Genomic DNA, 27,731 nt, shown 5'->3' with positions numbered 1-27,731 from the left:
GTGCAAATACAAATTCCTTGCTGAAAGTTTAACCAAAAGGCATTTCCAGTAGAAATGGGCTGACATATCCTGAGCATAACCATATATAATATCCACTGAAGTTAAAAAGAGGTGCTTTGCAAAATTAAACTGCAGTATGCAATACGTATTTTTCGGACCATAAGGTGCACGGGATTATAACGCACATCAAGCGAAACAAAGCAGTCAGATAAATCAAACTTTATTAAACTCATTCTTCTTGCTTCCTCCACTTCTGTACCATTGATTCATTAATGTTGAATTCTCTGGCAGCTGCTCTATTCCCATGTTGTTGCAGTATATTAATGACTAACCTCGTATTGTGGATGGATTATCTCAGTTGTTCTCCTGACTGAAGTTTGGTCTGTTTACAGCATCCTGCCATGCGATTGCATTTGTCTCTAACCATGAGGAACCTTAACGTTAACTTTTATAAGTGGAAAAGTGTTAGTGTTCGTCCTCCAGCTTCCCTGTTTATGTTATGCTAACATAGCTGTGTCGCTAGCGATTACGTAGCACATCATTATATACCAGCTAGCCCAACTTCAGTAACCCTACAAACGTCACTGCTGTTTAGTTTCCTGTCTTCATTTATGTTGGAAGTGATAGCAGAGCTGTACGTTTGATTTTTTTTCAGAAATCTCTCAGTCAGAACGTGCTATATCATGCTTAGGTAACTAGCGAGCTAACTTCCGCTAGCTTCCCGCTAACTTCTAACTCTGTTAAATGTAATAAATTTTGTTTTAATGGATGCCTGGAAGTTAAACTTCATAGTTACACCTGGTAAAGCAGCAATGCTGATCGTTTTATTAAAGATGAAAGAATTTAGACAGTTTTTAACGCTCAGTGATGCTGCAGTGTTCGTTTGAACTGAAGAATAAGGAGTTTAGGACCCAGATTACTCCCAGATTTAAGAGCATCTTAGTCCGACATATACGACAATAACGACGGCCGCTTGCATGTTCTGCAAAAAAATGTGCTTTGTCGTGTATCTGACGGACAAACACCAAACCAGTTCCACATCACTGAAGTTGCACCATTTTTACAAACCAATTCTGGTTCATCTGTTTCACTCAACAATCGGCCATGTGCGTATGAAAACAAAGGCACTGCGCATGCGCGTTTTACTCATATTCTATCGCGATATTTCATTTTCCTATCGTTGCCTAACATTATACCGGTATTACCGTGAACGGTATAATATGGCCCAGCCCTAGTACAGGATTAATTGTATTGCAAATAAACTGCATCGTGTTTTCATAATGTTTCGATTGGAAGCAGTATATCTTTGGAGCCATTCAGAATGATCTGTTAGCTAAATCTCTTTTATTACATTTATTTCTGGATATGATTTCATTAAGTTATTTTTTAATTAGTGTCCTCTGACCTGTAGTGCTATTTTCCAAATACTGTATTAATGTGAGTTGCTCAGTTTTAGAGATCTTTTTTACAAAACAGTCTAGCTCTGAAAAGCGGAGCCAAAGCAGAAGTATTTTAAACTTGCATGCTTTCTAGTGACCAGCAGGGGGGGGCTATTCTAGTCCGCTTTCAAAGAAGCGTATGAGAAAATGACCCTGCTGCTCGCATTGCCGGTGACTACGGCAAATGCTTACACGATGAGTTTATGGTCTCAGTTGCTAGTTCCAAGTCTGAATATGTTTATTTTATAAATTATGGTTCTGTTTACATCAAATACAATGATAAAGTTTGGGATTAGGTGACTGACAAGTTGCTACCATATGAGCGTGCAGTGTCCCTGACATCTGATGTTAGGTATTAAAAGAAAAACAGTCACTTCACTGCTTAAATGCAGGCTATGATAAATTACGAGAAATTTTTTTTTAGTCTGACGAGATATGAAACATAAACATATACGTTTACTTTTAATGCAACTTGACGTAAGCCTTCCAAATATCTTCTGATGGTGGAAGATACGATGGCAGCTGGATTTCACTAAATTATTTTGTTTTAGTTAACAAAATTTAGTTTGTCTTGGTTTAGATTAAACTCATCCCTTCTTTTTTTTTCCTTTTCTTTTCTTTTTCTTGGTTGATGCGTCAATGATCCACATGGCCCACATTAAGACTTCGATTAGTAGCATTCATCTTTGTTAATGACGCTCTTATGACTAGCTTAAAGGCATAGTTCTGGCTGGGGGGAGGGCATTTCCCATCATAAGGATTTAGGGAAGTACCGTCTGCTGGTTTACCAACTGGCTCTAATGATATCCTTATGTGCATGTTGGCCACAGGTACGGGTGAGCTTACTAATAGCAGATGTAGGAAGGAGCCATTTGGCTAGACTCACTGACACGGTGAACTGGCTCACAGCACGACCCAATCATTCACTCAGCCCAACACTTGTTGTGTCCAACTTCCCATTGACTATGAACACGCTCATTTAGAGCAACAGGAGCCAGAGCGTTTGGCACAGGGCTCCTGAACCATCTGTACTTGAGGCTAAGTCGACACGATGGATGTTTTGAGTGTACCGTTTCTATATTAAACACTCTCGCACACTGGACAGATCTGAGCTCTTGTTGGAAAATCAAACATTGGGTCAGGATTCAGTTAGATATGTCATGGTAGCTAGTTGGCAGTCTATAAAATAATTCTACAAACGGCGGGTGGGGGGTTGTGTGTTACTTTTTAAAGGGACAGTGCACCCCCAAATCAAATTTACCTATTCTTCCTCCGGTCTTTTATTTTTGCCTTGGTCTAAGTTGCCCAATGGCATTTGTCTATGACTCCTCAAAGCAACAAAAAGCTGCCTTAGTAGAACCAAACAACAGTGTCTCTTTCCAAGGTCCACAAACCTTGTTATACTGCGCTTTTAAACGCTTTCACACACACTCACACATCTGGGACGATTTGAGGTTAAGCACTTGTGCAAGCACCACTTGCAGACTGCAGGGGCTGGGTATTGAACCATCAAGCTAACTTTTAGGTTGATGGTTTTATTTGTTTTGTTTTTTTTGTAGTGGCTTGATCATCACAAGACAAGACTTATTTAGAAATGAATGAGCGAGCTGTACCAAAATTTTAAGGTTTAAAGTTTGAAAGCAATCGCAAACAAGTATCTTTTGAGGGAAATGAATGAGCAGCACTGTGACTGGCTGAAACATGCACTGTTTGGCCTCGGTGCCTCGGGGGGGTAATTCTTCCAAAAATATTTAAAAACAAGCATTTTGTAGGCTTGTAAAGAAAGATTTAGAGTCATTTCTGCTCTTCAATACTTAAGAAAATTAAACTCTCACAGACTGTGGCAAAATGTAACAAATTGCAAAATGCCTGGCTACGCCTTCATTAAAATCTCTGTAACTTTGCTGTGTTTCACTTCAGCAGCATCAGTCTTTGTACAGATAATGTCAATATGTTGATTCATGATGTTGTGGAGTTTATTGTGTACCGCAGGATATGTCCAAAGGTTTTATATGCTATAAAATACAGGAAAAAGAACAGAAATTAGGCAAGGAAAAAAAATTGTATTTTTCTATTTTCCATCCTCAGCTGCTTTGACAAACTAGCATCTGCTGTAATATTTACAACGCTGATGAAGTCTCACAAGTGTTAGCTTTATTTTGATACCAGGATTGTTTATACAGAGTTTGTAATTGCAGAGAAATACTTAATTCATTTTGGGCAGGAACCTCAGAATAGGTGCTTGAGTTCAAGGCAACTGGACTTCATTTTTAGGTTCTTGAAGAAGCCCTACATATTTAACCTCTCGTGGGGTTGTCACCTTAGACCAACTTCATCATCCACATCATCTTTTAGAACCAAAGAAGCCTTTTGCATGAGAAGTAAAATGTCTTAAAAACCTCAGAAAGAAATGCAGCTGCCTTCAGCTCAAGGACATAAGATCAGCCATTTGTTTTGTTGATTGGCTCTTTGCATTCAAGGTTGGGAGAACCACATCCTTAAGAATTTGAGTTGTTTAAGTCCATATTTCTCTGTTGTAATGTCTCATGTCAGGTAACATACAAGTCATGGTGTATTTCTTGCAGAAAACATATGCACAATGGTAATTGAGAGTGAAATCTCGTGCAGTGTTCCCAAAATTGCCATGTGGTTGCATGCATTTGGTCTGTATCAACAGCCTACATAAATTAGCTTGTTGGACGAGAGATTCGACTGAACCACAAAAACCAAACAACCCCAATCAGTTGATGTTGTTTGTCTTCAGTTTTTGGTTTGTGTGAAATTGATTTTAAATTTTATTCTGAGCGGCATTAAAAAAGTCTTAAACCCAACTTTCCTCGGGCTGTAGGAGCCCTGCTCTAATTAAAAATGGAAAGTACCAAATTACTACCAGCAGGTAACATTCTCACTTGATGTAGAGTTGGAATTGAACTCTATGAATCTGTTATTTGTCCAGTGAAATCTCCATTTCTCTTCTTATCTGCAGATGCAGACTTTGTTTGCCTTTGACGAGGAGGAAATGGAAATGAGGAACAAGGTGGTGGAAGATCTGAAGACGGCACTTCGGACTCAGCCAATGAGGTGAGTGAAACTTAACTCTTCCATGTGACCTTCCCTTGGGCTGCACACAGCGCTGAGCTCTTTGCTCCATTCCTACAATTTAACTTGTTGAGGTTATACCACACACCGTAATCTGATTTAATAATGGATCTTGTGCTGCAGCGCAGTCTGTCTCTTGTCATGCTAAATGAGCCTATTCTTTACTTCAAACTGAAAAGTGATTAATTAAAGAAATTTTCAGTCGTCCACATTTACGCTGTGGTCATTAGCGGCTTTTGGCCTCACTCGTCACCACAAAGAAATATTCAAGGACACTGGGCATCCCCCCAACACAAACCGCCTACGTCTCCCAGTCGGCACCTCCTTTGGAGCTGTCCATCAGCCCGTGCCATTCTTATGAAGCAGTGGTCTGCCCCAAAATGGGGGGTGTTGAGTGTTCTCAAGGACGGCTATAAAATGACAGGCCTCATGTGCAGAGTGACAAAAACTCAGGGCAGCTCTCACGTCTGGGTCGCGTCTGGGTTGTGTGGGTGTATTTGTAGGCCAAGTGTGTGTGGTTGTGTTTGCTCCATGTGCCGACATGTGGGGATCCAAAACAGAACAAAGCTGGTGAGAAGCAGACTCAGAGGTCTAGACAGAAGACAGGAAATCGTTTGAAACTTTCTGTTTTAGACTTTCTGGCCTTGAATGTGAATCTTTATTGGAATATTATAAGGATACCAGAAATTATTGTCAGTTCCAATAGCAGTGAAATCCCACTACTGATGATATCATGCCTCAATAAAACAAGTCAGTCCAATTTAACTTTAACAGATCTAGACCTCTGACTTTGAGCTGCTTAGATAAGTCTAATGTCTATTTTCTGTCTGATATAATCCTAATTATGAGGCACAGATGGAACAGTGGAGCTATGCTGGTAAGCTGGCACCAAATCAAGATAAACGGGGTTTACAAAGAATGATTTAATCTATGGTATTTCCTTATTAGTTAATGTAAGTTGACAGATAGCAGCTGAACAGGTAAAACATTACAACTAACTGTTTTATCATTTGCAGTTTTAATTTTGTATTTAAAAGAAATCTTCTGCTTAAGTCAGATGGGTTCTAAACATTTTTTTTCTTGTTTATCGTCATTAACATATAGCCTAATCAGTATTTATGTGCAAACAAACAAACTAAATGCAAGTCTCAAAGAGTCACTGTAGCTGAATATGGTGTTTTTAACATAATGTAAAAACAAAAAAACAGTAACATTAAAAATATATTTATAAAATGGACAACAACATGCTATATTTAAGTAATTAGTGGAATTTGCAGGTACTGGCAAAATTCTGGTAATAAAAATCACTGAGGTTTGAACGTGTGATATGATGATTGAAATAATTTGTTGGCAACTAAACAGGACAAATATATTTGTTGTGCTGCTGAATGAACAAATACAGATATATAGTAAACACTCTGTGACTTCTAACTCTTACTTACTGACCACACAAAAAAGAAAGTAATATGAATGCAAAGGTGCGCTCGAAGGTTCTGGATAAGTAAGGATTTATAATATATTTAAGGTCAGAGTTACACTTTTTTTCAAAGCTAATTAAATAAGATCAGCCCTGTTCATGTGGTAGACATCCTAAGCTGTATGTAGCTGACAGGGATGGGCTTTGAGTGTGCTCATTAAAGCTGATTTACAGCCTAAACCTGCTCTGATGATCTCACACTCATCCCACATGGGGACTACCGATGCTCTCTGTGTGCTCAGTGAAACTGAACTTTGAACACAGTTTCAGACACTGATAACCAGGAAAGAAAATCCTAATTAGTGGAAAAACTTCTTGCTGAGCTATATGTACTTTATGCCATTACCTGCTGTTGCGGCAAACAACATATCTGAATATATCGTCACAGTTTTCCTCCTTTGACATATTCAGGGTAGTAGGAATACTTATCCAAGTCTGAGGTAACAGGATTTGCACATTTGTGAAAATGCCATTTTAGTGCCTTGGGCTAATTTATTGAAGAAATTTTAAAGGGTTAGATGATGCAGTGCATTATGAAAGGAGTAGGTTTTCAGGAGGGGTTTGCACAGTTCATACTGCATTTGCAGTACATGATGAAAAAAATGTTGTAATTGTAGCAGGAAAGCAGGACGACTACTTGTAAACTTAAATTTACTTCAACATAAGCATCACTTTGGTGAGATGGCTATCTAGTCTCACAAACACTTGATAACGTTTACCCAGTGTTTATTTGGGAAGTACAGTTAATCTTCTGCAATTTTACTACCATAGTTTCTCTAAAGGCCAAACCCCAAAGTATTTGGCACTTGCAGAGCAACTCAATCCTTGAGAGGCCAAGTTAGGTTGTCATCTCTCTGCCATCATTACCACACTGTTGGTGCTGAGTTATTCCAGGTCTAAACTGACCCCCTGCTGGGCCTAATCATCAGGGAGGGTTTTTTGTACTGTTACGATGTTTTTAGAAACGAGCTACAACTAGCTAATGAATGTCATTAGCTTGGTGTTACCGTAAACTGTTTTTTACACACATAAAGCAGCCTGAAAGAATTAGAACAACAAAGTAGAAAAAAGAAGACCAGGTAAATGTTATGACTTGACACTTTAATTTGCTCAGTCCACTTTTCCATGATAGCGGTAGCCTAAATGATTCCCTGCTTGCTCCCTTTCTCCTATGCTAGGCAACTGTTGTGACTTTGCCACATAGTATGTTACATAAAATAAATGTAGATTTTTTTAAATACATATATTCAAGTGACACCCCACCTGATACCCCAGTGCAGTTCCACGTTCTCCTGTTTTTATTTTACCTAATTTATAGTTTAAGGCTTTTTTTTTATATGTCTCTTTTTCTCTATTCATTTCCTCGTAGTGTTGTATTCACTTATTTTACCTCATCAAAGGTGACTTTGCCAACACTATTCAGAGTCCACCTGCTCCCATGCTGTTCACAGAGTGAGTTATTGCTCATTAGCACGCAGATGTTTTAAAGTAGTGGAACAGCGATGCGGGCAGCAGGTGTGTTGCACAGAATATGGGTGTTCAGGGAAATGTCCAGCCAAGCGTGGGCTTTGTGATGAACGGGCAGTTAAAGCGAAATGATGACTTTGTGCTTTGCTGTCTGGGATACATAAAGCAGAGCCTCACCTGCGCTGTGTGTCATTTCCTTGTCCCGTCGTGAATGTATAGAGTTTTTACGGCCTCATCTTGTGAGACACGGTGGTGTCTGTGCGTATTCGGCTTTGACTCATGCCCAGCTTTGGATGCCTGCCTGAAACTGCCTTGCTCCCTCCCTCCTTCACTTTGGAGAGGCAGCTGGGCCTGGTTGTGAAGAGGTGCCCTTGTTGCTACTCATGCTGCTCTGCAGGGCCACGGGACCCAAACACATTGTAGACATGCAGGGTGCCAGGCAGAGCACATCATCAGTAGGCCACCCACTTTCACTCACAGGCTGTTTTGCTGGTGACATGTTTCAATCAAGTGTTTGTTTGTGTGTGTGAACGTTATTTTAAGATTTGCACATTCTTTCTTCCTGACATTGCTACTTCAAGAGGACAGAATAATCTGGAAGGATCTTTTTGATCCTGGTTGATTTGGCTGTAGTTTCAGTTCCTGGAACAACAAACATGGATTTCATACTACAGGCCACAGAATTTGAGAGCAACAAAACAAACTGTTGTCGTTTTAATAATGAACTCAGCCTAAACGCAGCCGTAATCTGATTTCACAGTCTGGAAATACATCAGCTCGTCTGCTCACTTCAGGCTCTTGGGGCACCAGACAATTTGTCGGGGTCTCTGTTGCAGCCAGCAGGTATCCATGCCAACATTTCTGGCTTTTGCACCAGTCATTGTTTACCAAGACAGATAATTTGAAAATGCCAGTAATCACTTAACTCATCATTAGACAATAGTTGATCACTATCCAGTGCATTTCAGAAAATACCATCCCTGCTTTGCTCTTCATGCAAACTGATTTTCTACAAGAAAATGCAATGCAGAAATCTTCTGCTGCTTAAAATCTTTGGTCTCTTGCCTACAGATCACAGAGTTCAGTGGATGGAGTTTATTAAATGGGTAAGAAGTTGGTGTAGACTCTATCTCTTGTTTGTCTCTTGTTCCTGAAAGAGATCAAACTGATCTGCTGTCTTAAATTTTATAGATGATCAATAATGACCAGTAGTGGTAAACTCATTAACCAATATGTTGTGTAGCTACAGAACAAGGAAGTATATTTTTTGGATGAAAGCTACTAGAGACACACTAGCTGATTATAAGATACAAATATATGTAAATAACCCAAGGTTTCTGGGATCAAAGTGCTGGAAATAGAGGAAGTATGAGATGATGGTCTAGTAGTTGTGGTTGCTAGAGCATGGTGAGGTTTGTGGCTTTTGCTAGACGTCGTTCTAGATCTCATTAAGCACCAATTTCCGTTGGACAACATGCACTTAAATAAATTCCTAAATGTGAATTTTGGACTTGTTTAATTCCACAAAACCTAATCTATCAAACTAGTGGAAAGATGAGACCCAAAATCTAAAAGAAAAAACGACCCATGCATAAGTTTGTCCATGCCTTAAAATGTCAAAGGCTTAGTGTTTATTAAACTGAAGTTGGTAGGCTGGTGCAAGAAAAATGAAATCACTCAATAACAGAACAATTGGACTGTATCGATGCCTCCCTGTAAGAGGAGACCACAGGCGAAATATTCTTTCCCCTGTGAGTGATGCTGCACTTAATTTGCCATTTACCAGAAACCTTTTTTTGATGGTTGGAAACTAATTTAATGGCCCAGATGTCTTCATTCAAATATAAATGTGATTATTTCTAAGCAGCCATAAAAAAGGAGGCATTTTGAAAATGATTTCTTCCCCTCGAGTTAGCAGCTTATCACGCGTCCATGCCGGTAGTTATTGTTTTGTTTACCAGCTGTCAAATGGAGCTTGAAGCATCACACTGCGGTTGTGTATTTACTCACGTAAAGCTGAATCTCAACTCAAGTGGGCATGTGAGGGTAGACAGGCAAACACAAACTGCTGCAGCTATGTAGTTAAATGAAATATACACATTCTGGTGTGCATTTCCAGTTAGCGTCCAAATATTTGAATGTTTACTTGTGGTATTTTAACTATGCAGTTGGATATACTTTCATAATCACTGTTGATTTGTTGAGTCATCTGCACATCTGCACTGATGTTTATGTTCATGTTGATGAGCGTGCTTTGCGCTTCTAAGACGTGACCCTCCTCCATCATTGTCATTTCCGTTGCGACATAACTGCACGAGGACAGGAAACTGAGTTATCGTGGAGGTCACTGAGGCCATTCTGGCCCACAATGCATTGCACTCCCAGGCTCATGTCAGCAGAGCACTGTAGTGCTTCCCAAGGCGGCTCTCTGTGGACATTGTTTCTGCAAATCTGTTCCAGCAAGAATATTTACTCGAGTCGACTGCAGCCTTTCACCCTGCTCTTGTGTCAACAGCTCTTTGGATGTTTCGCTGCCATCACATACAAATATTATCCTTCAAAACATTTTGTCGACAGATCTCTCAAAGGTTCCGCTCAACAGAGGGTGAACTTTATATCTGTTTTCACATATTACCAAATACATTAGTGGGGGAGTAGAGTCTCACACCTTCAAAGAGTCTCAGATGGAGTGTTTGCTTCTCTTAGAGCGCTGATTTCTCTCCCTTTGGTACTTAGTAGTTCAACAGGAAATGGAAAGAAACGAGTGATGGCCAGGTGGACCATGCAGGCAGGTTTGAACAGATGGAGAGTGGGGAAAAAGTGGAGTTGAGCACAGGGGTTATACTTCACTTTCACTTTAATCCCAAACGGCAACCTCATGGGTTAAAGCCAAAATGAAAAGACAAGAACTGAACACGTTTCTGCTCTTAGTGCCTATTTTTAATATAGTTATGGTTTGCTGTCCGGTTAAATGTACAAGCAAACCATGCAAGAAGTCTGTACTCTAGTTTTGGTAAGTGAAATTTTAGTATTTTATGTCCATGAAAAAGAAAAAGTAGTTGAGATCATCTTTTTTGCAAGCAGAAACCACATCCTCAATTAGATTTGACAGCATTTTTTGTAAGATAATAGCAGATGGAATCAGCATGGATGTGAGGCTAGGGTCTGGGAAATGCCTCAGTGAGGACTGGTGGCAGCTCATGGGCTGGGCCGATCCCCATGTACTAAAAAGGGGCGTGAGGGAGGGCGAGTGAGTCACGAAAATGAGAACAAGTCTTCTACAGTGCAGGAAAGCATACATTACTGGAGAACCAGAAGAGGAGTGTATGAGGTATGGTCCCAGTCCTGAAATTGAGATAAATTATCTTTAATACTTATACTTTATAGTTAATTTCCATTAGGTTTCCATTGAATTACCCTCTTTTGACCTACAAATACAAAGCTAATGTCTGTTAAAGAGAAACACAACTAATTTTACTTTTAGAAACCTGTTTGTAAGTATTGTATAAAACCTTTCTTTCCCCTGGGCAATGCTGGGTCTAGTCCATTAAATTACCCCACATGATGCCATTTGAGACATCATCATTAGTTGGGAAATAAAGGCTTCAACTCTGTGGGTGAATTAGAAAAAAAGTGATCTTATCTGATCGCCCTCGAACACTGCTGTGGTGTGGTCACATGATTTGTACTTCATATGAATTGAGTGTAAGGAGACAGTTGCCTTTTCTCACATGTGGCATAAAGCAGGAGATAGTCAGGTACATTTTCGCAACTGGAAATACTCCTGCTTCATGTAGGCTTGCTGTGGTGCCCTGGTAGATTTAGCAGGAGGTGAGACACATGAACTCAGTCATACACTAAAAATCTTTGAACAGATCAGAAACATCACACTGACTTTGTACAAGGAATCTTTGATCTGTATAATTTGTAGAAATGTTTGTGTGTGGAAAAAGTCACACACATATACACATGCAAGCACAACCAGTAAACCATGATATACTATATATGTACAAATCACAGGTGTGCACCTCAGATAGGGTTTGTATTGTAACTTCTATCTACATATGTGACAGTTTTATGCTCAACCCTTCATTTACCACATCGAGTAAAATGCGAGTAATGTTGATTATCGTATAACTTCTCCTAAAAGCCCTGCAGACACCTTGGTCACGGTTTAATCAGCACCTCTGGAGAACCTCCCGGGCTCTCGTTGTCTTTGGAGACCTTTTATAGTCGAACATGACGTGTGAAAATGCGTCTGGATATAGATGAGTGGGTGTCTGAAGGAGATGGTGAGTGTGCGTGTGATTAAGTGAGGGGTAAACGAGAGTTAGAAAGGCACATGATCACTTGAGTTTGTGTGTGTGGAAGTGTTGGCCTTTGATAAGTTTGTGTGGTTAGGCTTTGAGGCGAGAGCGAACTGTCGGCCAACTGTCTGCCACACACGGGTCATCCACAGTTCAAAAAGGCAGAATGTCTTGCAGCGAAAAATACGTTTGGTTGGAATGAAATTTAAATTTGAGCATCTGGATTAGCTTCCACACCGTCCTCTGCCTCTGGCTGAGGGGTTTTTATGCTTTTTAGATCAATACAGATACAAATTACAATGTTGTTTTAAAGATAGCAGCACTGAAACTCATTTAATAATGTAAGATAAAGCAAATATCTTAGGGCTTTTTTCAAATTTAAATCCGAGACTTTACCTTTGACCATCGCAGGCCTTGACTTTTTCCTGCTACTCTGTCGCTTTTGTTTAGCCTCATTCTGTTCCAAGTTTTATTTCTTGCTTCTTTCTTTCTTTCATCTGTGTGAAGACCTATTTGTGTGTGTATGTGTGTGTGTTTGGCTCAGCGTCAGTATTGTTCGGCAGCTCTGCCTGTGCTCATATTGTATGCAGTTGTTGAGCTTTCACTGCGGGTTTTGAAGTATGCAGCGGTTGTTCCAAGAGCAAAGGGGGGAGGACAGAAACCCGTGCGCGCCAGTCGGCTGAGCGTGAATGTCAGTGGAGAGGAGAAGACAAGAGGGGACTACAAAGTCAGAGGATATGGGATCCATTGATTCAAGTGCTCACTGGAGAGAAAATAAAGTGAGGAGGAGGAGAGAATTGTTGAATGTCAGCTTACTAGGTTTAGTAACGGTCCAGAGGATTAGTCACTGTTGAATGTTTTAAAGAGACATGCATGTATATTTTTACATGTATCTGCTTAAGCGCCCGCACGGGCATCGGGTTATGCTGCAAAGGTTATGTCGGTGCATACTGGGAAGCGAAGTGAAGCTGGCAGTGAGCGAAGTCTTGAATCTCGTCCACTCTTTTGAACCCAAACTCCAAGAACAACATCTGTCACCCTCAGCTTTCCATACATTAATCACAGCGATGTTCAGCTTAATTTCTCTTCCACTATGAAAGCTCTTTCTCTGAGGTGGGCTCTCGGTTCGTGGACAGGCGCGTGGCCGGCCAAAGGCTTGTCACTGATATAATGTGGAACTTAAAACAGTTGGCTTTGTTCTGACTTCACTGCTTCCACTGTCTGTGCTACATCTGACTCAATTCATATCTCATACGTTGGATTTCTTTTTCGTCACCGTGGTGCTGAGTGGAGACTGCAGCGTCTTCGCTCAAACAGGAAAGTCTGCTGAAAGGTTGCACGAGTGTTCTGAATGCATTGCCAAGAGAGGCTGACTGTATGCATGCGTGCATACTGTATGAGCCTGCTGAAGATCAGAGGATGATATCTCTTTAAGAGATTTACTGGACGTGCCAGGTTGAGTTTCTGTGAGTGCATCTGCTGGAAATCTGGGATTAATCATGTGTGAGCAGAGGAAGAGCTCTGGCCTCGTCATAAAGGATAATAAATAGATTTTTCTGCATTATATTTTTTCACATTTCTTTTGTGCCAAGACAGCAGTGGGAGGGGAATGGTCTGCATACTTCTAAAAGCGTCAAAACAATGTATTTGCTACAATGAATGGTAATAAATCTCAGCACCCTCTTGTCAGACTCTCGCTCTTTCCTCTCTGTCCCTTTGTCTTCTTGACTCCATGCTTCTTTCCTCTTCCTCTCCCCTTTCTTTTCTCCGTACAATCCCTTGTTTGTTTGAAGTAATTTATGAGGCCTATCAGGAATCTTAGCGAGTGGGAAGGTCATTTACAGTCCAGCCCCCACTGTGCTCGCTGGATGTGACATCCCTCACTGTTTACATGTCCTGCCTGCCACTCAACCAGTCTGCTTCTCATCCACAGAGGTCAATAGCTCACTGCTCTCTAATTAGTTCAGCCACTTGATGGTCAGCAGGAGAGAAGTGTCAAAATTGAGGATTTTTTTTCCTTCAAATGAGATAAATGTTAAAGTGAAGTCCATAAAGATATGTCCATAGTGAATCCCCAACCTTTTTCATCCATCTGTGAGCACAGAGGCACAAACACTTTCACTTTCATTATATTTGTCCAGTGCCAGTTCACCACTACTGGCCTCTAACAGAGTTTTATATTCTATGGCTACACTAGAGGGAGAAGAAAAACAAAAGATATGATCCCCTGTGAGCAAGACTTGAGTTTGCTTTAAAAAAGAAGAGAGAAAAGTGGAGCGCAGGAAAACTGTGATTAACAAACAGAAGGCAAAAACACAAACTGCAGGAGAGAAGGCATGGGAAGGGGTCTGGAGGAGAAAGGCCCAGTGTATCACCGGGAACTATGGAAGCAGAATTTCACTGTGTTGTTAAAATATGGGTTAGGTTACAGTTTTAGTATGAACCTTTGTCTTTATATTGTGCGTTGGTTGTAAACTAGCACACTGGCTCAGTCTTTACCCTGCGCTTTTCCTCCTGTCCTCCATTAGGTTTGTTACGCGTTTCATCGAGCTGGACGGCCTCACCTGCCTCCTCAACTTCCTGCGCAGCATGGACTACGAGACGTCGGAGAGCCGCGTCCACACCTCCGTCATCGGGTGCATCAAGGCGCTGATGAACAACTCGCAGGGCCGTGCGCATGTCCTGGCCCACCCGCAGAGCATCAATACCATCTCACAGAGCCTCCGGACAGAGAACTTCAAGACCAAAGTGGCAGTACTGGAGATTCTTGGGGCGGTGTGCCTGGTGCCAGATGGACACAAGAAGGTGCTTCAAGCCATGGCACATTACCAGAAATATGCTGCTGAGAGGACTCGCTTCCAGGTAAGAGAAGCTTCTTTTGTTAGTATCTGAGGTTAACGCAGGGCCATGTCACGTGGCACATTCAGGCTTGAGGAGCCTTTGCTGACAGTGTGAGGCAGACGTAGATTATGGGTAAAGGCAGACAAATATTTCTGGGTAATGCTAAAATAAATCAAGCTGCGGTCATTTTGATAAGTTGGAGAATTGTGCCTCAGACGGCTGGCCTTGGGTTACGTCAACACACGTGCGTTATTAAAGGCAGGTGAGGACATCTTAAGTTATGGAGGTCACAGTATGTGTAGTGCTTTAGTGACTAGCAGGACTGAATCAACAAACCACATCTCATACATCCCCTGGGGTGTGCGGTAAATCATGCCACCTTGGCTAAGCTAACACCACAGGAGCTGAGTGATTCAAACTTACGAGGGCTTTTAATGTTTCTTTGAATTATGATTAAGATACTAAAGAGTGCCAAAGGTCAGTTTAAGAGGCAAAGAAGGGGGCAAGAACTGAGAACAGCAGCCCTGTGCTGCTTGCCTGTTAAATTAAATATAGATTGAAATTACTATCCAATTAATTTCTTTTTTTTTCTCCGATCAAACGCACTTGCTGACTAACTTTGCCATCTCCTCTGATCTTCCAGACGCTGCTGAATGAGCTGGACAAAAGTACAGGACGCTACAGAGACGAGGTCAACTTAAAGACCGCCATCATGTCTTTCATTAACGCCGTGCTCAACGCTGGGGCTGGAGAGGTCTGCATTCACAGCCTCATGCCTGTTAAACACACTCTAAATAACTGTATACAAAACTTAAGGAGTGTAACTCTCATGGAAAGAGATTTCTTAAATACTTGTAAGAATAGTCACTAAAGCATCAGGAGAGGCTGTTTTTTATGGTTCACAAATAGTAAAGTTTGTTTCATTCTGAGCTTAAAGGTAAATTGAGTGAAATATACGATAAAGTGCAGCCATGCTTTGACTATAGATGCAGTGGCATGGCTTTTGTTTGTGGATCATCATGAACAACATAGATGGTGTTTTCCTCTAAGAACTGTTGACTTTTTAGTTAAAGATTTTGTACCGAGTAAACACAAATAAAAGACAGGACCTGTTAGATAGCAGTGGGTTTTGGAATCAAAGTATTCTTTTTGTAATTATGCTAAAATGCTGCTTAAAGATGATATATACCAAGATACATGCAACACTTTTAAGATTCTGAGGTATCTGATGTCCCATTAAATATGACATATGGATTTATTACAGCTTCATGTCCTCTCTTATTGTTTGATCCTTTATGTTCAGGACAACCTGGAGTTTCGCCTCCATCTAAGGTACGAGTTCCTGATGTTGGGCATACAGCCGGTCATCGAAAAGCTCAGAGAGCACGAAAACGCCACTTTGGATAGGTGAGTCACTGATGAAGAAATGGAAACTAAATCTTTGATGTGTTTTTAAAAATAACAAAACATCCCACCCTTTTTATTTAATTTTCCTAAAATGGAGTATCACTGCGGTACTGTTGTCTCAAACAGGGTTTATATGTTTATATGCTTGATTAAGATAATAGACGGGAGATCCAATCAAGACCAAATCAGATATAGTGAATCATGCTACCCTAGTACAGTCTAGGAATAGAAATAAGGAGCTGGAAATGAGGAGAGTAAGCCCTCTTTAACATTTGAAACTCTACAAAGAAATGCATTGTCCCCCAATGTTTACAAGCAGTTATTATTAACAAGTAATAAAATTCTAAAGGTAATTAAATAAATACAGAAGTTTGGGATCAAATGAAGGAACATTTTTTATCTCTCTGTTTAGGCATTTGGATTTCTTTGAGATGGTGCGAAACGAGGACGACTCTGAGCTGGCCAAAAGATTTGATATGGTGAGTTTTCCCTGGTTTGACATTAGTGTGTTCCTTTTAGATTGTAGGTAATTAAACAGCTGTGTGGTACCGATTCCTTCTGTTTACTCAACAGACCCATGTAGATACTAAAAGTGCTGGTGCCATGTTTGAGCTGATCAAGAAGAAGCTGAGCCACACTGATTCCTACCCACACCTCCTCTCCATCCTGCAACACTGTCTGCAGATGCCCTGTGAGTACTCACATTTACCTGGGGAGAAAAGACATCAAGTATTTCTAGGCTATACTTTGCTTCAGTGTTCATCTTTTTATATTGAGCTTTTTGAGCTTTTTATTCATGAAAAACCCCCCTAAAAAAACAGATAAGCGTAGTGGTGGCACCCTGCAGCACTGGCAGCTCTTAGACCGGATCCTCCAGCAGATCGTCATGCAGGACGACAAGGGAGAGGACCCTGATATCTCTCCTCTGGACAACTTCAATGTAAAGAACATCATTCGCATGTGAGTGAAATCTCTCATTAATCAACAGTGGACACGTGATCGCTAATGAAGCTTTTTACTATAGTAATGTATTTATATGACAGGATCTTGATTGATACCCTGCCAGGGCTGCTTGTACCTCATGCCCACTGGGAAAAGGTTGGAAATGATTGTTGCAAGTGATGATTCAAGTCAATCAACCACTCAATGCCTTTTTCAAAAGCTTCTCCTCATCCCCCAGTACTGTAAACACTCCAACTTTCTGAGAAAATCTTGTAGTTAATGCATTTAATCAGCATCACTAGCAACAGAGATCAAAGCCCTGATATCATGTGTTTCTTCTATATCAAAGATTGGGAGAGATAAACACTGGAATATGGTGTTTTAGTACAGAGGAGCATATACATATACAATAAACCACAGGGTTTTGCAGGCTATTGCAGAGGAGCACGTGGTAAAAGGGAGCAGGGAATGTAATTTTACAGGAAGCTGAGGTGATGTGAAGGTGGCAGCAGGGGGTCTTGGACTGAATCGGAGGAAACCTTGCTCTGTGCGTGAACTGGCATGGAAGTGGAAGCCAGAGATCAAAAGGAAATTGTTCTAATCGCATTAGGAGGGCTGTTGGGCCAAGTCAGCCATGTTCAGGTGCAGCGAGGCAGACAAGGGGGAAGCGTTATGGCTTGGAAGGAGAAGGTTTGCACAGCCAAATGATCATTGCTAAGTCAGGGTCTCGGTACATGAAAAGTGCACACAGACTGAATTTAGAGCTCTGTCTTTGCTGTAACTTGGTGCTGTCATTCTTCTCTTCAGTTCTCCTCATTTTTGTTATTTTTAAAAGCAAGCTTACCATAACAGATGAATGTGTTTAGTCTTTGTGGTGAAAGCACCACAAAACATGTAGCTTGGTGAAGTATTCACCCACTGTTGTTAGTGCAATCAGCACGCTTGAGCAGAATTCTTTCCAGTAGCGATCAGAATGCAAACTTGGATGCTGCATCTGAGCCTGGATGCCCATTGCTATCAACTGAAGATGCATCAGAATGGTTGAAACCTTCCCCTCACTTTACATTTGCTGCCAGCCTCTTCTTGTTTCCATAAACTCACTTCAAATAAATGTTGCCTGGAAAAAGCGTGCATAAGCTGAGATTTCCTTACCGGATCGGCTACACGCAGGAGGTCCTGACGGTTAACGGGTAAAAACATATGACTAGTGCCGTGTTAGCTCAGATGGTGGAGCGCATGTTAAAACAACTGTTAAAACAGCCGGGAGACAAAGTCATTCATCATCTGTGGTCACTATGACGACGGCTCTGAATACTCACACGTGTGCCCGACCCCAGAATTGACGCTCTTGTACAAATCACATTTTTCCACAGTCATGCAAAAATGTTTATTTGACCAGTCAAGAAAAACTGATTGTGTCTTTTTGTTTTAATCAGTTGGATCCTTTTAAACACGACCACTTTAAAGGCCCCGAAACTGACTAATGCCCAGTTTGCTTTCCTGGTGTGAATTGATGCCTTTAAGTGTGAACCATCATCACAGTGGTATTATTGTCCTCTGTGTCATTCTATGGAGGACCAAAAGTGCCAAAATTATCCAAAACTTCCAAAACTATGAAAACCAAATAAATAAATATATGAATAAATTACAATTTATATTTACAATCTAAATCTTTACCTGTTGTTTTTTGGTTTAAATTGTTGAATAGATTGATCAGGGTAATAATGAAAAATAAATAATGAAAAATAAATGAAAGCAATATTTTAATTATTGTAACTATTGTATTTTAATATAATCATAGTTACATCTATTTTCTTAATGTATTATTTAACAAGTTAAGTTTAAAAAAACAAAAAACAAAATTTAAGTGGGTAAACTGATAAATTCACGTAAATAAATCAAAACACAGCAATTAATGGAAAAATAAATTTCTTCTTTTAAAAAATAATTATGTTTTTAATTATATTATTTATTATTACAATCCTATTTTTGGTGCATTGATTGTCTAATATTTTATGTATTTAGGCTCCTTGTTAAGAACAGCTTTTCTGTGAGTAGTGATGATGCAACATGTTTTTCTCTCAACTCTAGCCAAAGCTACCAGTGGAGCTCAAGGTTTCACTTTCCACTATTTCTCCTACAATTAAAAAAAAATCCCACTAAATACAATATATTTATTAACTTACACTTATATCTCATATTTGTGTTTTTTGTTTACATGTACAATAATTGGCAATGCGCATTCCTTACCTCCTTAACCTTAATTTTAAAACTAAACATAACCTCAATCTGAGCCAAGAACCAGGAGTTAGAACTCATAACAGATAACTGACAGGTTTTATTTGAGCACTAATGCTGTATAACGATGCTTAAAAGAGGAAACCGCAACAAACCGGTCAATGCAGGAAATAAATCTCAATCCCTCTCGCAAAGATGAAGTAAAGCAGAAGTAACCCTGATCAATGGGTTTCTCAAATGTCCTGTATTGACATGTTTGGACTGAAGTTTCCTCTTATATGCAAGAATTCTTTGCAGACCAGTGTCCACTTTCTCTGTGCTTATTCTTGTCTGTCTGCCTCACAGGTTGGTCAATGAAAATGAGGTGAAACAATGGCGAGAACAAGCAGAGAAATTCAGAAAAGGTAAAGCTAAAGTTCACCAGAATCCATCATGGTTTTATCTTTCTTCTTGCCTGTATTCACTGTTATCCAAATCTGCTAACACCGTGCCAACCCATTGCTCCACCACTGTTTGATTTTAGAGCATGCAGAGCTGCTAGCTAAACTGGAGCGGAAAGAGCGGGAGTGTGAGACCAAAACGCAGGAAAAAGAGGACATGATGAAGACTTTGAACAAGATGAAGGATAAACTACAGCGTGAAGGTGTGGAGCTGCGCTCGGCCCGGGAACAAGTGCTAGACCTGTCGTCGCGCATCAATGACATCGCTGTGAGCTGCTAATGTTTAATGTTTAATTTATTCATCAATTTAAAGTAATTTGTAATCCCTTTTTTACGGTTTATTTAGTAACTGATCTTTCATTTGACCTCCAGCAGGGCGGAAATGTATCCTTCCCACCTCCCCCTCCTCCTCCTGGCGGCCCTATGCCTCCGCCTCCACTACCTATGACATGCGGCTTTCCTCCACCCCCACCTCCTCTACCATTCAGTTGCCCGCCTCCCCCACCTCCACCTCCTCCACCTGGGGCACCACCTCCTCCACCAGGAGCCCCACCTATTTTTGGAGCTCCGCCTCCTCCCATTCCCTCATCGTTTAACTCGATGAGCAGCATGCACTCCAAGTCCATCCCTCAGCCTTCACATCCTTTGAAGTCCTTCAACTGGGCCAAACTAGGAGAGGTGAGTGAACATGGAAAACTGCATTGTTAAACTAAAGGGTGGGGGTCATTCAAGCCATGGTTTTCCCAAAATTACATAAAAGGGTTGAACTATCGTTTGTGTATAAAAGGTGAACATGCCCGGCCATTAATTTTCTGACATATATATGTTTGTATATTGTTGTCAAAATAAGAAAATTTTCCTCTTTAGTACTTCTAGTATTACTTCTACTACTCTGAAATAGCAAAAATAAATATGAAGTGGATATGAATTATAATAAAACTCAAATCAGCACTTAAAGTGGACGTATTCTGCTTTCGCTGTCTACATTATCATTTTTGGACTCTTCTGGGCATAGACTGTATATAAAAGATGGAAAGATGGAGTCTCATTTTGAAGGCTCAACTTTGGCGTTCTGGTAACTTGCATATCTGTTTTGTGGAAATGTATTTTTTGGAACTTCTACATTTGCTTTTTCAGCCTCAGAGGTTTTCTTTTCTCCTTTTTTATGTAACACTGCATCTTCATTTCAGTTCACCTTCAGTTCATCATATTCTAGGTCCCATCTACCACTTCACTCAGCTTCTGTGCTCACAGTCTAAGCTGTCTGCCTCAGCAACCATGTAAGGATGTCCCCACTCTGTGACATCCCACAGAGGAGAGGATGAAAAAACATCCTGAAGTGGAGTGTTTAGAGCAGTCTGAAGCCTGAAAATTTTGTTTGTACATATGCTGACCTCATATTTTGAACTGTAACAGTTTTAAAATGAGCAGTTGTGAATGAATCAGTGTATATGCATGAACCTCTTATGTCACTCCACCCTGTTTTTAGAACATGGTCAATGGCACCATCTGGAGCGACATTGATGATCTGAGAGCTTTCAAGATCCTCGACCTGAAAGACATAGAGAAGATGTTTTCAGCATATCAGAGACAACAGGTTTGGATTTGTTTGGAAGTGGCTTGTAGTTTTATGACTTGGAAGTGAGTGTGAGAGTGTGTGCGTATAAGCAATTGTTTTGTGTGTGTGGAGTACCATATTGGCCTAGATTCTTGAACTGTGTGTATTACTGAAAGTGTGTGTGACAGGCTAAAGGGTGGGTTGTGTAAAAAGGAACTCTTGAGAGCGCCAAGGTCCAGCTCCGGGCTAACATGAGCAGCTGTTCACTGCTGAATGCCTTATTGTAGAGATGCCACAGAGCTGCTGCTTTGCACTAGTGTCTGCAGAGCATTTGTGTGAGACCTTGACTGGTTCTTCATGGGCTCATGAATCAGGGCGACATGTAGGAAACCGCTGAAGTCACGAGGAGTCACGATACAGGAAACTTTTTACCAAAGCTAAAATAAAGAGGGCATTCACTAAATCATGGCACTAACTAATAGGATAATTGTCTTGGTGGCAACACCATACAGTGCGGCGCAATTACACCCCTCTGTGCCACAAACTAATTGCACACCACTTGTCATGTGGTAATACTGGGTGGAATTACACCAACTGATATATTACACAGATTTAAATATGTTTAAGTGGAATGTTAATTTGCTCTAATTAGTTGGCTCAATGCAAAGTCTCTTTTGAAGCATTAAAATTGTTGAATTCCTTTGTAATGTATTTTACAGTGTCGCTTAAAAGCCTTCTGACAGCCTTAAGCCCATCCTCTCTTTGCAGGCTTTTATTAAAGAGGAATGGGTCACTTGAGGTTGTTTCTGACAGTGATTTACTGTGGGTATTTATTTATACAGAGCAGGTTTTTATTGGCACAGGCCAACGGTTAAATTCAGATCTCTATGGACGTAGCCACATAAAACCCAACATCTTCCTGGCTTTGACAACTCGATTCCATTTGGCTAGATTTGATTCAGCTGGGACAGTATTGCAGTGTTTATTCATGGCATAATTACTTATTTTAAGCTTGTCACTGGTCCTTCTACTTTAAAAATGGGCTTTTGTTTACATTTGCCCTCGGTAGGATTAGTTACCGCAGTCATTTTTCATGGTTGTGTTTTTCCACGTCAAGGCAGATGTAGATGCAATCAAAAGAATTCATTATAACAATCATGACCTCTTTGAGAAGACAGAAACCAAATTTATGCAGTACAGAGAGGTTTAGATTCATGAGCCCCTGATGACTCGGACGGTAGATGATTTTTCTCACAGAGGGCTTCCCGGCTTCAGCTTGTAGTGTGCGTAGTTATATTTCTTTGCTCTAGCCACCACCTTTTTTCTGCTTGATGTGCTAATCTTTGCATGTGTTTTCAATTTTTTTTTTGTGTCTTTCTGCACTCTTCGACTGCCTGGGCAGGACCTGCTCACTAACCAATCCTTCAAACAGGTGAGTTTAAATCCTCTAGCTTCTCAACCATCTTTATTTCTCTGTTATTTTCTCTTCTGCAACAAAGAAGCAGCCAGCCAGCTAGAATAGTGTAATGAATGGGTTTGAATGTATGAACTTTGATCGGCATACTTTAGCATCAAGATTTTGAATATTAATGATAAGTCATACAGTGTAAAAGTTATGACATAAAATTATCCTGTGCAGTTTCCTAATGCCAAAGCATTCTCATAGCTTAACGACAGAACACATGCACTGCAGCCCTGAACGTTTCTCAACATTATTATACCTAAATATGTTAGAACAAAAACATCAGTCAAATCAAATATCTCTCTAGCATTGTGTGGAGTTGATATGCAAAAACCACAGACTGTATATCAAAGATGGACGTGGCCATAGTGATATCACCTTTTGGCTTTGGGGACATTGTAAAGCTGTAAGATTAGCATTACCATTACCACCATGCTGGCTTTTTGGAGCCAGAAGTTACTATATTTAGATGACAGTGGACTAATATGTTAGCAGCAAATGCGAGCTAGCTTGTTTGCAATAGACAGACCCACATATCTGCTAATTTTGCTAACAGACTAAGGAAACATTAAAACCAACCAGAACTGCTGTATGGTCCATACAATTGCACATCCAACAATCATATTAATTCCTAGATATTTATATTAGTAATTATCCAGAAGGCACCAATTTCACAAACATAGTGTAGCAAGACAGCTACAAGCATCCATTACCTATGTGGGCATATACCTCTCTAACAAAGCCGCCAATATCCAGGTGGAGAAGTTATTAAAAAAAGAAAAGAAATTAGGCACTGTAAAATTTTTATGAACCATTTTTTTTACCAAGCTGTACACATGTTTATGTTTGCTGTAAACTTAAATGGTTTAACATGCAAGTTTTTGCGGTTTGACACACTGTGGGAGCTAGCGATCACTAGTGGCCACTAGAGGCCACTAGAGGAACTGCAATTTTTTGTGTTGGCTTTGTTTTCAGCTTAATTCTAGGCTCTAGTACTACAAAGGCAGTAAAGAGAGGCAGAGGGCGTGGTGTTGGTCCAAATCAGATAAATGACTTTTAACCAGGAAACACAAGTTTGTGTGCCATTCGAGATCTTATCTTAATTACTTTTTTTCCATTCTCTGTTTGGTCAGTTTAGGCACCAAAGTGGTCACCTAGTATAAAAACCTATTGATTTTGTGTTTTGTTTTTGCTGAAACAGGCTTACGGTTTCTTTAAGATAATTGTTTTGGTTTTATGGCCCATGGTTTTGCAGTTTCCGTTCAATCTCACTGCCCTTGTTAGCACCATTTCCAGCCAAAGCTTTCTTCACCAAAAGAGTCTCGGTGAGTGGAGTAAAACCAAATTTAGCAACAACATTAACCAGTGAGCACGGTGAAGAATTTGGGGGGGGAAAAAAATCCTCAGAAAAATTAACTAAAAGTGGTCTTTTTTTTATTTTTTTTTATTTTTTTATTTTGAAGCCAGTTGGTCTCAGGTTTCTCCTGGCATCTCTCTAGAAGTGCAGAAAACTTCCAGCAAACTATCTTATGTCATACACGCTTCATAAATCAGATTATTTTCCACTGCTTTAAACTAAGGTTAATAATTCTCCAGTGTTAAAGATATGATTTTCATCACTGGATAATATAATGGTGCCAATACAAATGAGTAGAGGGTCCACATTAATCCCAATCATCACTGCCTTATTACTCCTTATCTTGCCTTTTTGTTATTGTGTTGATTACCATAATTACAATAATCATCTTTAATTTCTTTAATTATTCATTATAATCTCAGCTGGAAAAAGCCTGAATATGCAATTGTAAACGCCACATTTCCATCACTGTTACTTCATAGCTGTTAGAAAAGATAAAGTCTCCAGTTACACTTGGTTAAGTTGGCACAATAGCTTTCACCGCTTGTGCAGAGAGGGCTTTGGCAGTTTTCAGTGAATGGGAGTTGTCCCCCTAACCCGGTGCCAACCTCAGTTGGCTGCCAGGCACCTTGGGTCAGCACGGGCATGGAAAAACGACACTTTCTTTACAAGCCACATCTGTTTTACAAATGTCATACTCAACGACCTCAGGAAGAACATTTTCTGGCAGGGAGGAAAGCAGATCGGACCATAAATAGAATGCGTTTAACATGCAGTCCTCTCAGACATGTGTTCTTTCCCCTGGTGCATTTTAATACTACATTTGTGCAGAGCTTACAGAAATATCTGACTGGCTTACATCAAGCTATCAGCCATGTTTCCTGTTGCTCTGCAAAGTTTATAGGTTTGCCTGCATTGGATTTGCAATGGTGACTCACCAAAAAAATGTCCTCGCCCAAGACCTGCTGTAGAGTTTATTTATTTTTTTGTTCCACAGCTTGTGTCACATGTTTTCATGCCCCTTCCCATCCTGAGTCAAGGAGTTTATAATGTTTAATGAGCTGTGCGTTATGGCCTCAGAAAACTGCAAAAACAGGTCGGGGGAATGACTAAAGTGTTTGGCCAGAGTGCAGCCTTTTAGTCTGAGTTTGATAAATGATTAAACAACTGCAACAAACTGTCTTTGGTAGTTTAAAGCAGAGTTTCGTGAATCTGTTCTAAATGATCACATTGTTAAACGCTCAGAAGGGGTCGTCTCTCAACCAGCTAAAGATGTCATGCAGATGCGAGGAAAAGACGTTACAGTGTGCACGCTTTGCATTTTATGCGAGCAAAACGTAATCTGTTTTTCTGTCTTTCTGCAGAAAGAGACTGGCTCGATGGATGACATATACGTCAGCACGCGGAAGGTCAAAGAGCTGTCAGTCATTGATGGCAGACGTGCACAGAATTGTGTCATCCTGCTTTCAAAGTAAGGGGCTTCGGCTTGAATGATTAATCATAGTGTATCGCATCATCAGTAAACAGCTGATTAGCATCTGCTGTGAGATCTCGATGCGCTGCAACTTGCAAGGCTGCCTTTTGAGTTACTCTTATACAGATTACACTAACGTATGACATACATGTCAGTCTTCTGTAAATGCTGTAACAAATTGTAACTGTTATGCTAAAAAAGTCCGGCTTTATTTTTTAAATTTTTCTCTTGAATTAGACTTATAGATCCGGTTATTTCAAAGCTAAAGGTTTGGTTGTCCTCTCACATATACATGTATCGCTGACACCGGACTCTTCTCAGCATGCAAATCTCATATGAAGAATGTTGGCTTCATATTTGATTATTTTCTTCAATGAGACGGCTTTTATTTCTTTCTTTATTTTAACGAGCTTGAGAAGGTCTTTCATGCTTTTATTACATCCAGTCTCCACTACAGTCTGGAGAGATTATTGGTTTTATTTTGAAGTGTGCAGGCTTATTTCCTGATAGTTGAGAAGTAAATGTAGGAATATTTTTGCCTATGGTGACAGTGTTATATTGGATACCTCCTCATTAAATTAAGCAATAATTTTATAAAAAAATATTTAAAATATTATAAACAAGTGAAACATATAGCCTCAGGTTATTTCTCAGACCTGGAACACTCTTAAGCCTGGTTCGCTTAGGTCATTAAACCAGTAGCTTTTTAGTCCTGATTTCTAGATTCATGCCTAGTGTAACTCTAACCGGACCTTTTCACTTAGGCCTTTTTAATCTTTTCTTTTTACTCATATTCAGATCTTCTCTGGAAACCTATCTTTTCCAGCTAATTCCCTCAGCTTAGGTCCAACATGACTGTTTCCAAGACTTTCCCAGCTTTTTTTTTCCTGGACTACTTGCAGCATGTTTGTTGTTTTTATTTTATTTTATTTTATGTTTTTGCTTTGTTGTATTTGCAGTGGTTCGAGCTCACTCAGCCACAGTAATTATCTGCTAATTAGTTTTATAGTGCTGAAGAAATGGCCTCAGTGCAGACCACTGATAAATAAGTAACATTAGGTCAGGGGTTAGAGCACTAACTCTGTGTGGGAGCTGCTTGGAATGATGGCCTCATGCATCTAGAGCCAGAAATGTGTTTTTAATGGACACCTAGGCCATCTGTGAGTGTAACTCAATCCATACATCTTTATCTGAAAGCATTATATAGCTAAAGCAACATCTTGGAAAGTAATGTTCTGATTTCTACTGTGAAAATCCGGTCTATTATTACACATTCAGCTACAAGCAGACTCTACATTGAGTCGCTTACATTATATTAACTCGCATTTATTCAACCCTAGTCCCCCACCCAAGGGCTTTTGAATCCCTCTGCATCTGTACCCGAATCAATTGTCATCATTTAAGATCCACTTGGCAATATGGCTCCTATTTGTCTGTCTCCTAATAGCGCTGGTCCGAAGCCCTTTTGAGAATTTAAGCTCTACCCCCCTCTACAGATCAATACATATGCTTTCTGAGCTCTTTGTGTGTCTGACAAAACATCAGCGTGGTCCCTGAACTCCTTTTCGAGTCAATAGCAAATGACCCTGGGCTACAGACTAGACCCAAATGGGGTCAGCAGTTGGTCAATAAGGGGTTTGCTGCACAGACTAACAATGCTGTTATTGATTGCAACCCGGCTCAGTGATCAGATGCACTGAAAACAGCTGGCAGTGTTCCCGGGGTTTGTCACTGGTCCAGGCTGGTATTATGAGCAATGAGCTAGTCCACTAGTAGTTCTTTTACTGTAATAAAGTTGTTGTTTTTTTTACCCTTTAGATTAAAAATGAGCAATGAAGAAATCAAGAGGGCAATCCTGGAGATGGATGAGAGAGAAGAGCTTGCTAAAGATATGCTGGAGCAGGTATGGTCCAGTGAAAATAAGCTTTTCAGGTTTTTTGCGACTGGTTGGGTCAAAACAATGTCCCTATACTTGCTTTATTATGGGAAGAAAATGTAATTATTGATGATAATCAAGCTTCAAAGTCTGAGGCAATGTAAAAAAAAAAAAAAGTGAATAAAAGCAGAATGCAATAGTTAGTAAATCTTAATAATATATTTAGTTGGGATTGGTGCATTATTGTAAAGTAAAATAACAAGGTGAAACATTTCGCAAAGAGTAGAAGTAAAAAAATGAGACGTTGTTCACTGCATGGAGTTTAACAATAATGTGTCTAAATGTAA

General features: G+C 40.1%; 1 protein-coding gene across 5 annotated transcripts in view; it reads left to right on the top strand.

Annotated features, from left to right (window-relative positions):
- daam2 (dishevelled associated activator of morphogenesis 2) overlaps nucleotides 1-27,731 on the top strand; it is a 112,508-nt gene that overhangs the window by 68,904 nt on the left and 15,873 nt on the right. For 2 of the 5 annotated variants that reach the window (XM_080869946.1, XM_080869947.1), the window contains exons 5-18: nucleotides 4,426-4,520; nucleotides 14,318-14,651; nucleotides 15,274-15,384; nucleotides 15,934-16,037; nucleotides 16,450-16,516; nucleotides 16,611-16,728; nucleotides 16,859-16,997; nucleotides 19,563-19,621; nucleotides 19,741-19,925; nucleotides 20,030-20,335; nucleotides 21,147-21,254; nucleotides 22,618-22,647; nucleotides 25,399-25,505; nucleotides 27,327-27,411. In XM_080869946.1, coding sequence (XP_080726072.1) covers nucleotides 4,426-4,520; nucleotides 14,318-14,651; nucleotides 15,274-15,384; nucleotides 15,934-16,037; nucleotides 16,450-16,516; nucleotides 16,611-16,728; nucleotides 16,859-16,997; nucleotides 19,563-19,621; nucleotides 19,741-19,925; nucleotides 20,030-20,335; nucleotides 21,147-21,254; nucleotides 22,618-22,647; nucleotides 25,399-25,505; nucleotides 27,327-27,411 — 1,848 coding nt within the window. The remainder of the gene's footprint in view (nucleotides 1-4,425; nucleotides 4,521-14,317; nucleotides 14,652-15,273; nucleotides 15,385-15,933; nucleotides 16,038-16,449; nucleotides 16,517-16,610; nucleotides 16,729-16,858; nucleotides 16,998-19,562; nucleotides 19,622-19,740; nucleotides 19,926-20,029; nucleotides 20,336-21,146; nucleotides 21,255-22,617; nucleotides 22,648-25,398; nucleotides 25,506-27,326; nucleotides 27,412-27,731) is intronic. The other 3 variants (XM_080869948.1, XM_080869950.1, XM_080869949.1) reach the window with 3 other exon arrangements.

The sequence above is a fragment of the Rhamphochromis sp. 'chilingali' genome, assembly GCF_963969265.1.
Source record: "Rhamphochromis sp. 'chilingali' genome assembly, chromosome: 21".
Classification (NCBI taxonomy): domain Eukaryota; kingdom Metazoa; phylum Chordata; class Actinopteri; order Cichliformes; family Cichlidae; genus Rhamphochromis; species Rhamphochromis sp. 'chilingali'.
This window is presented reverse-complemented; position numbering and strand designations above follow the sequence as displayed.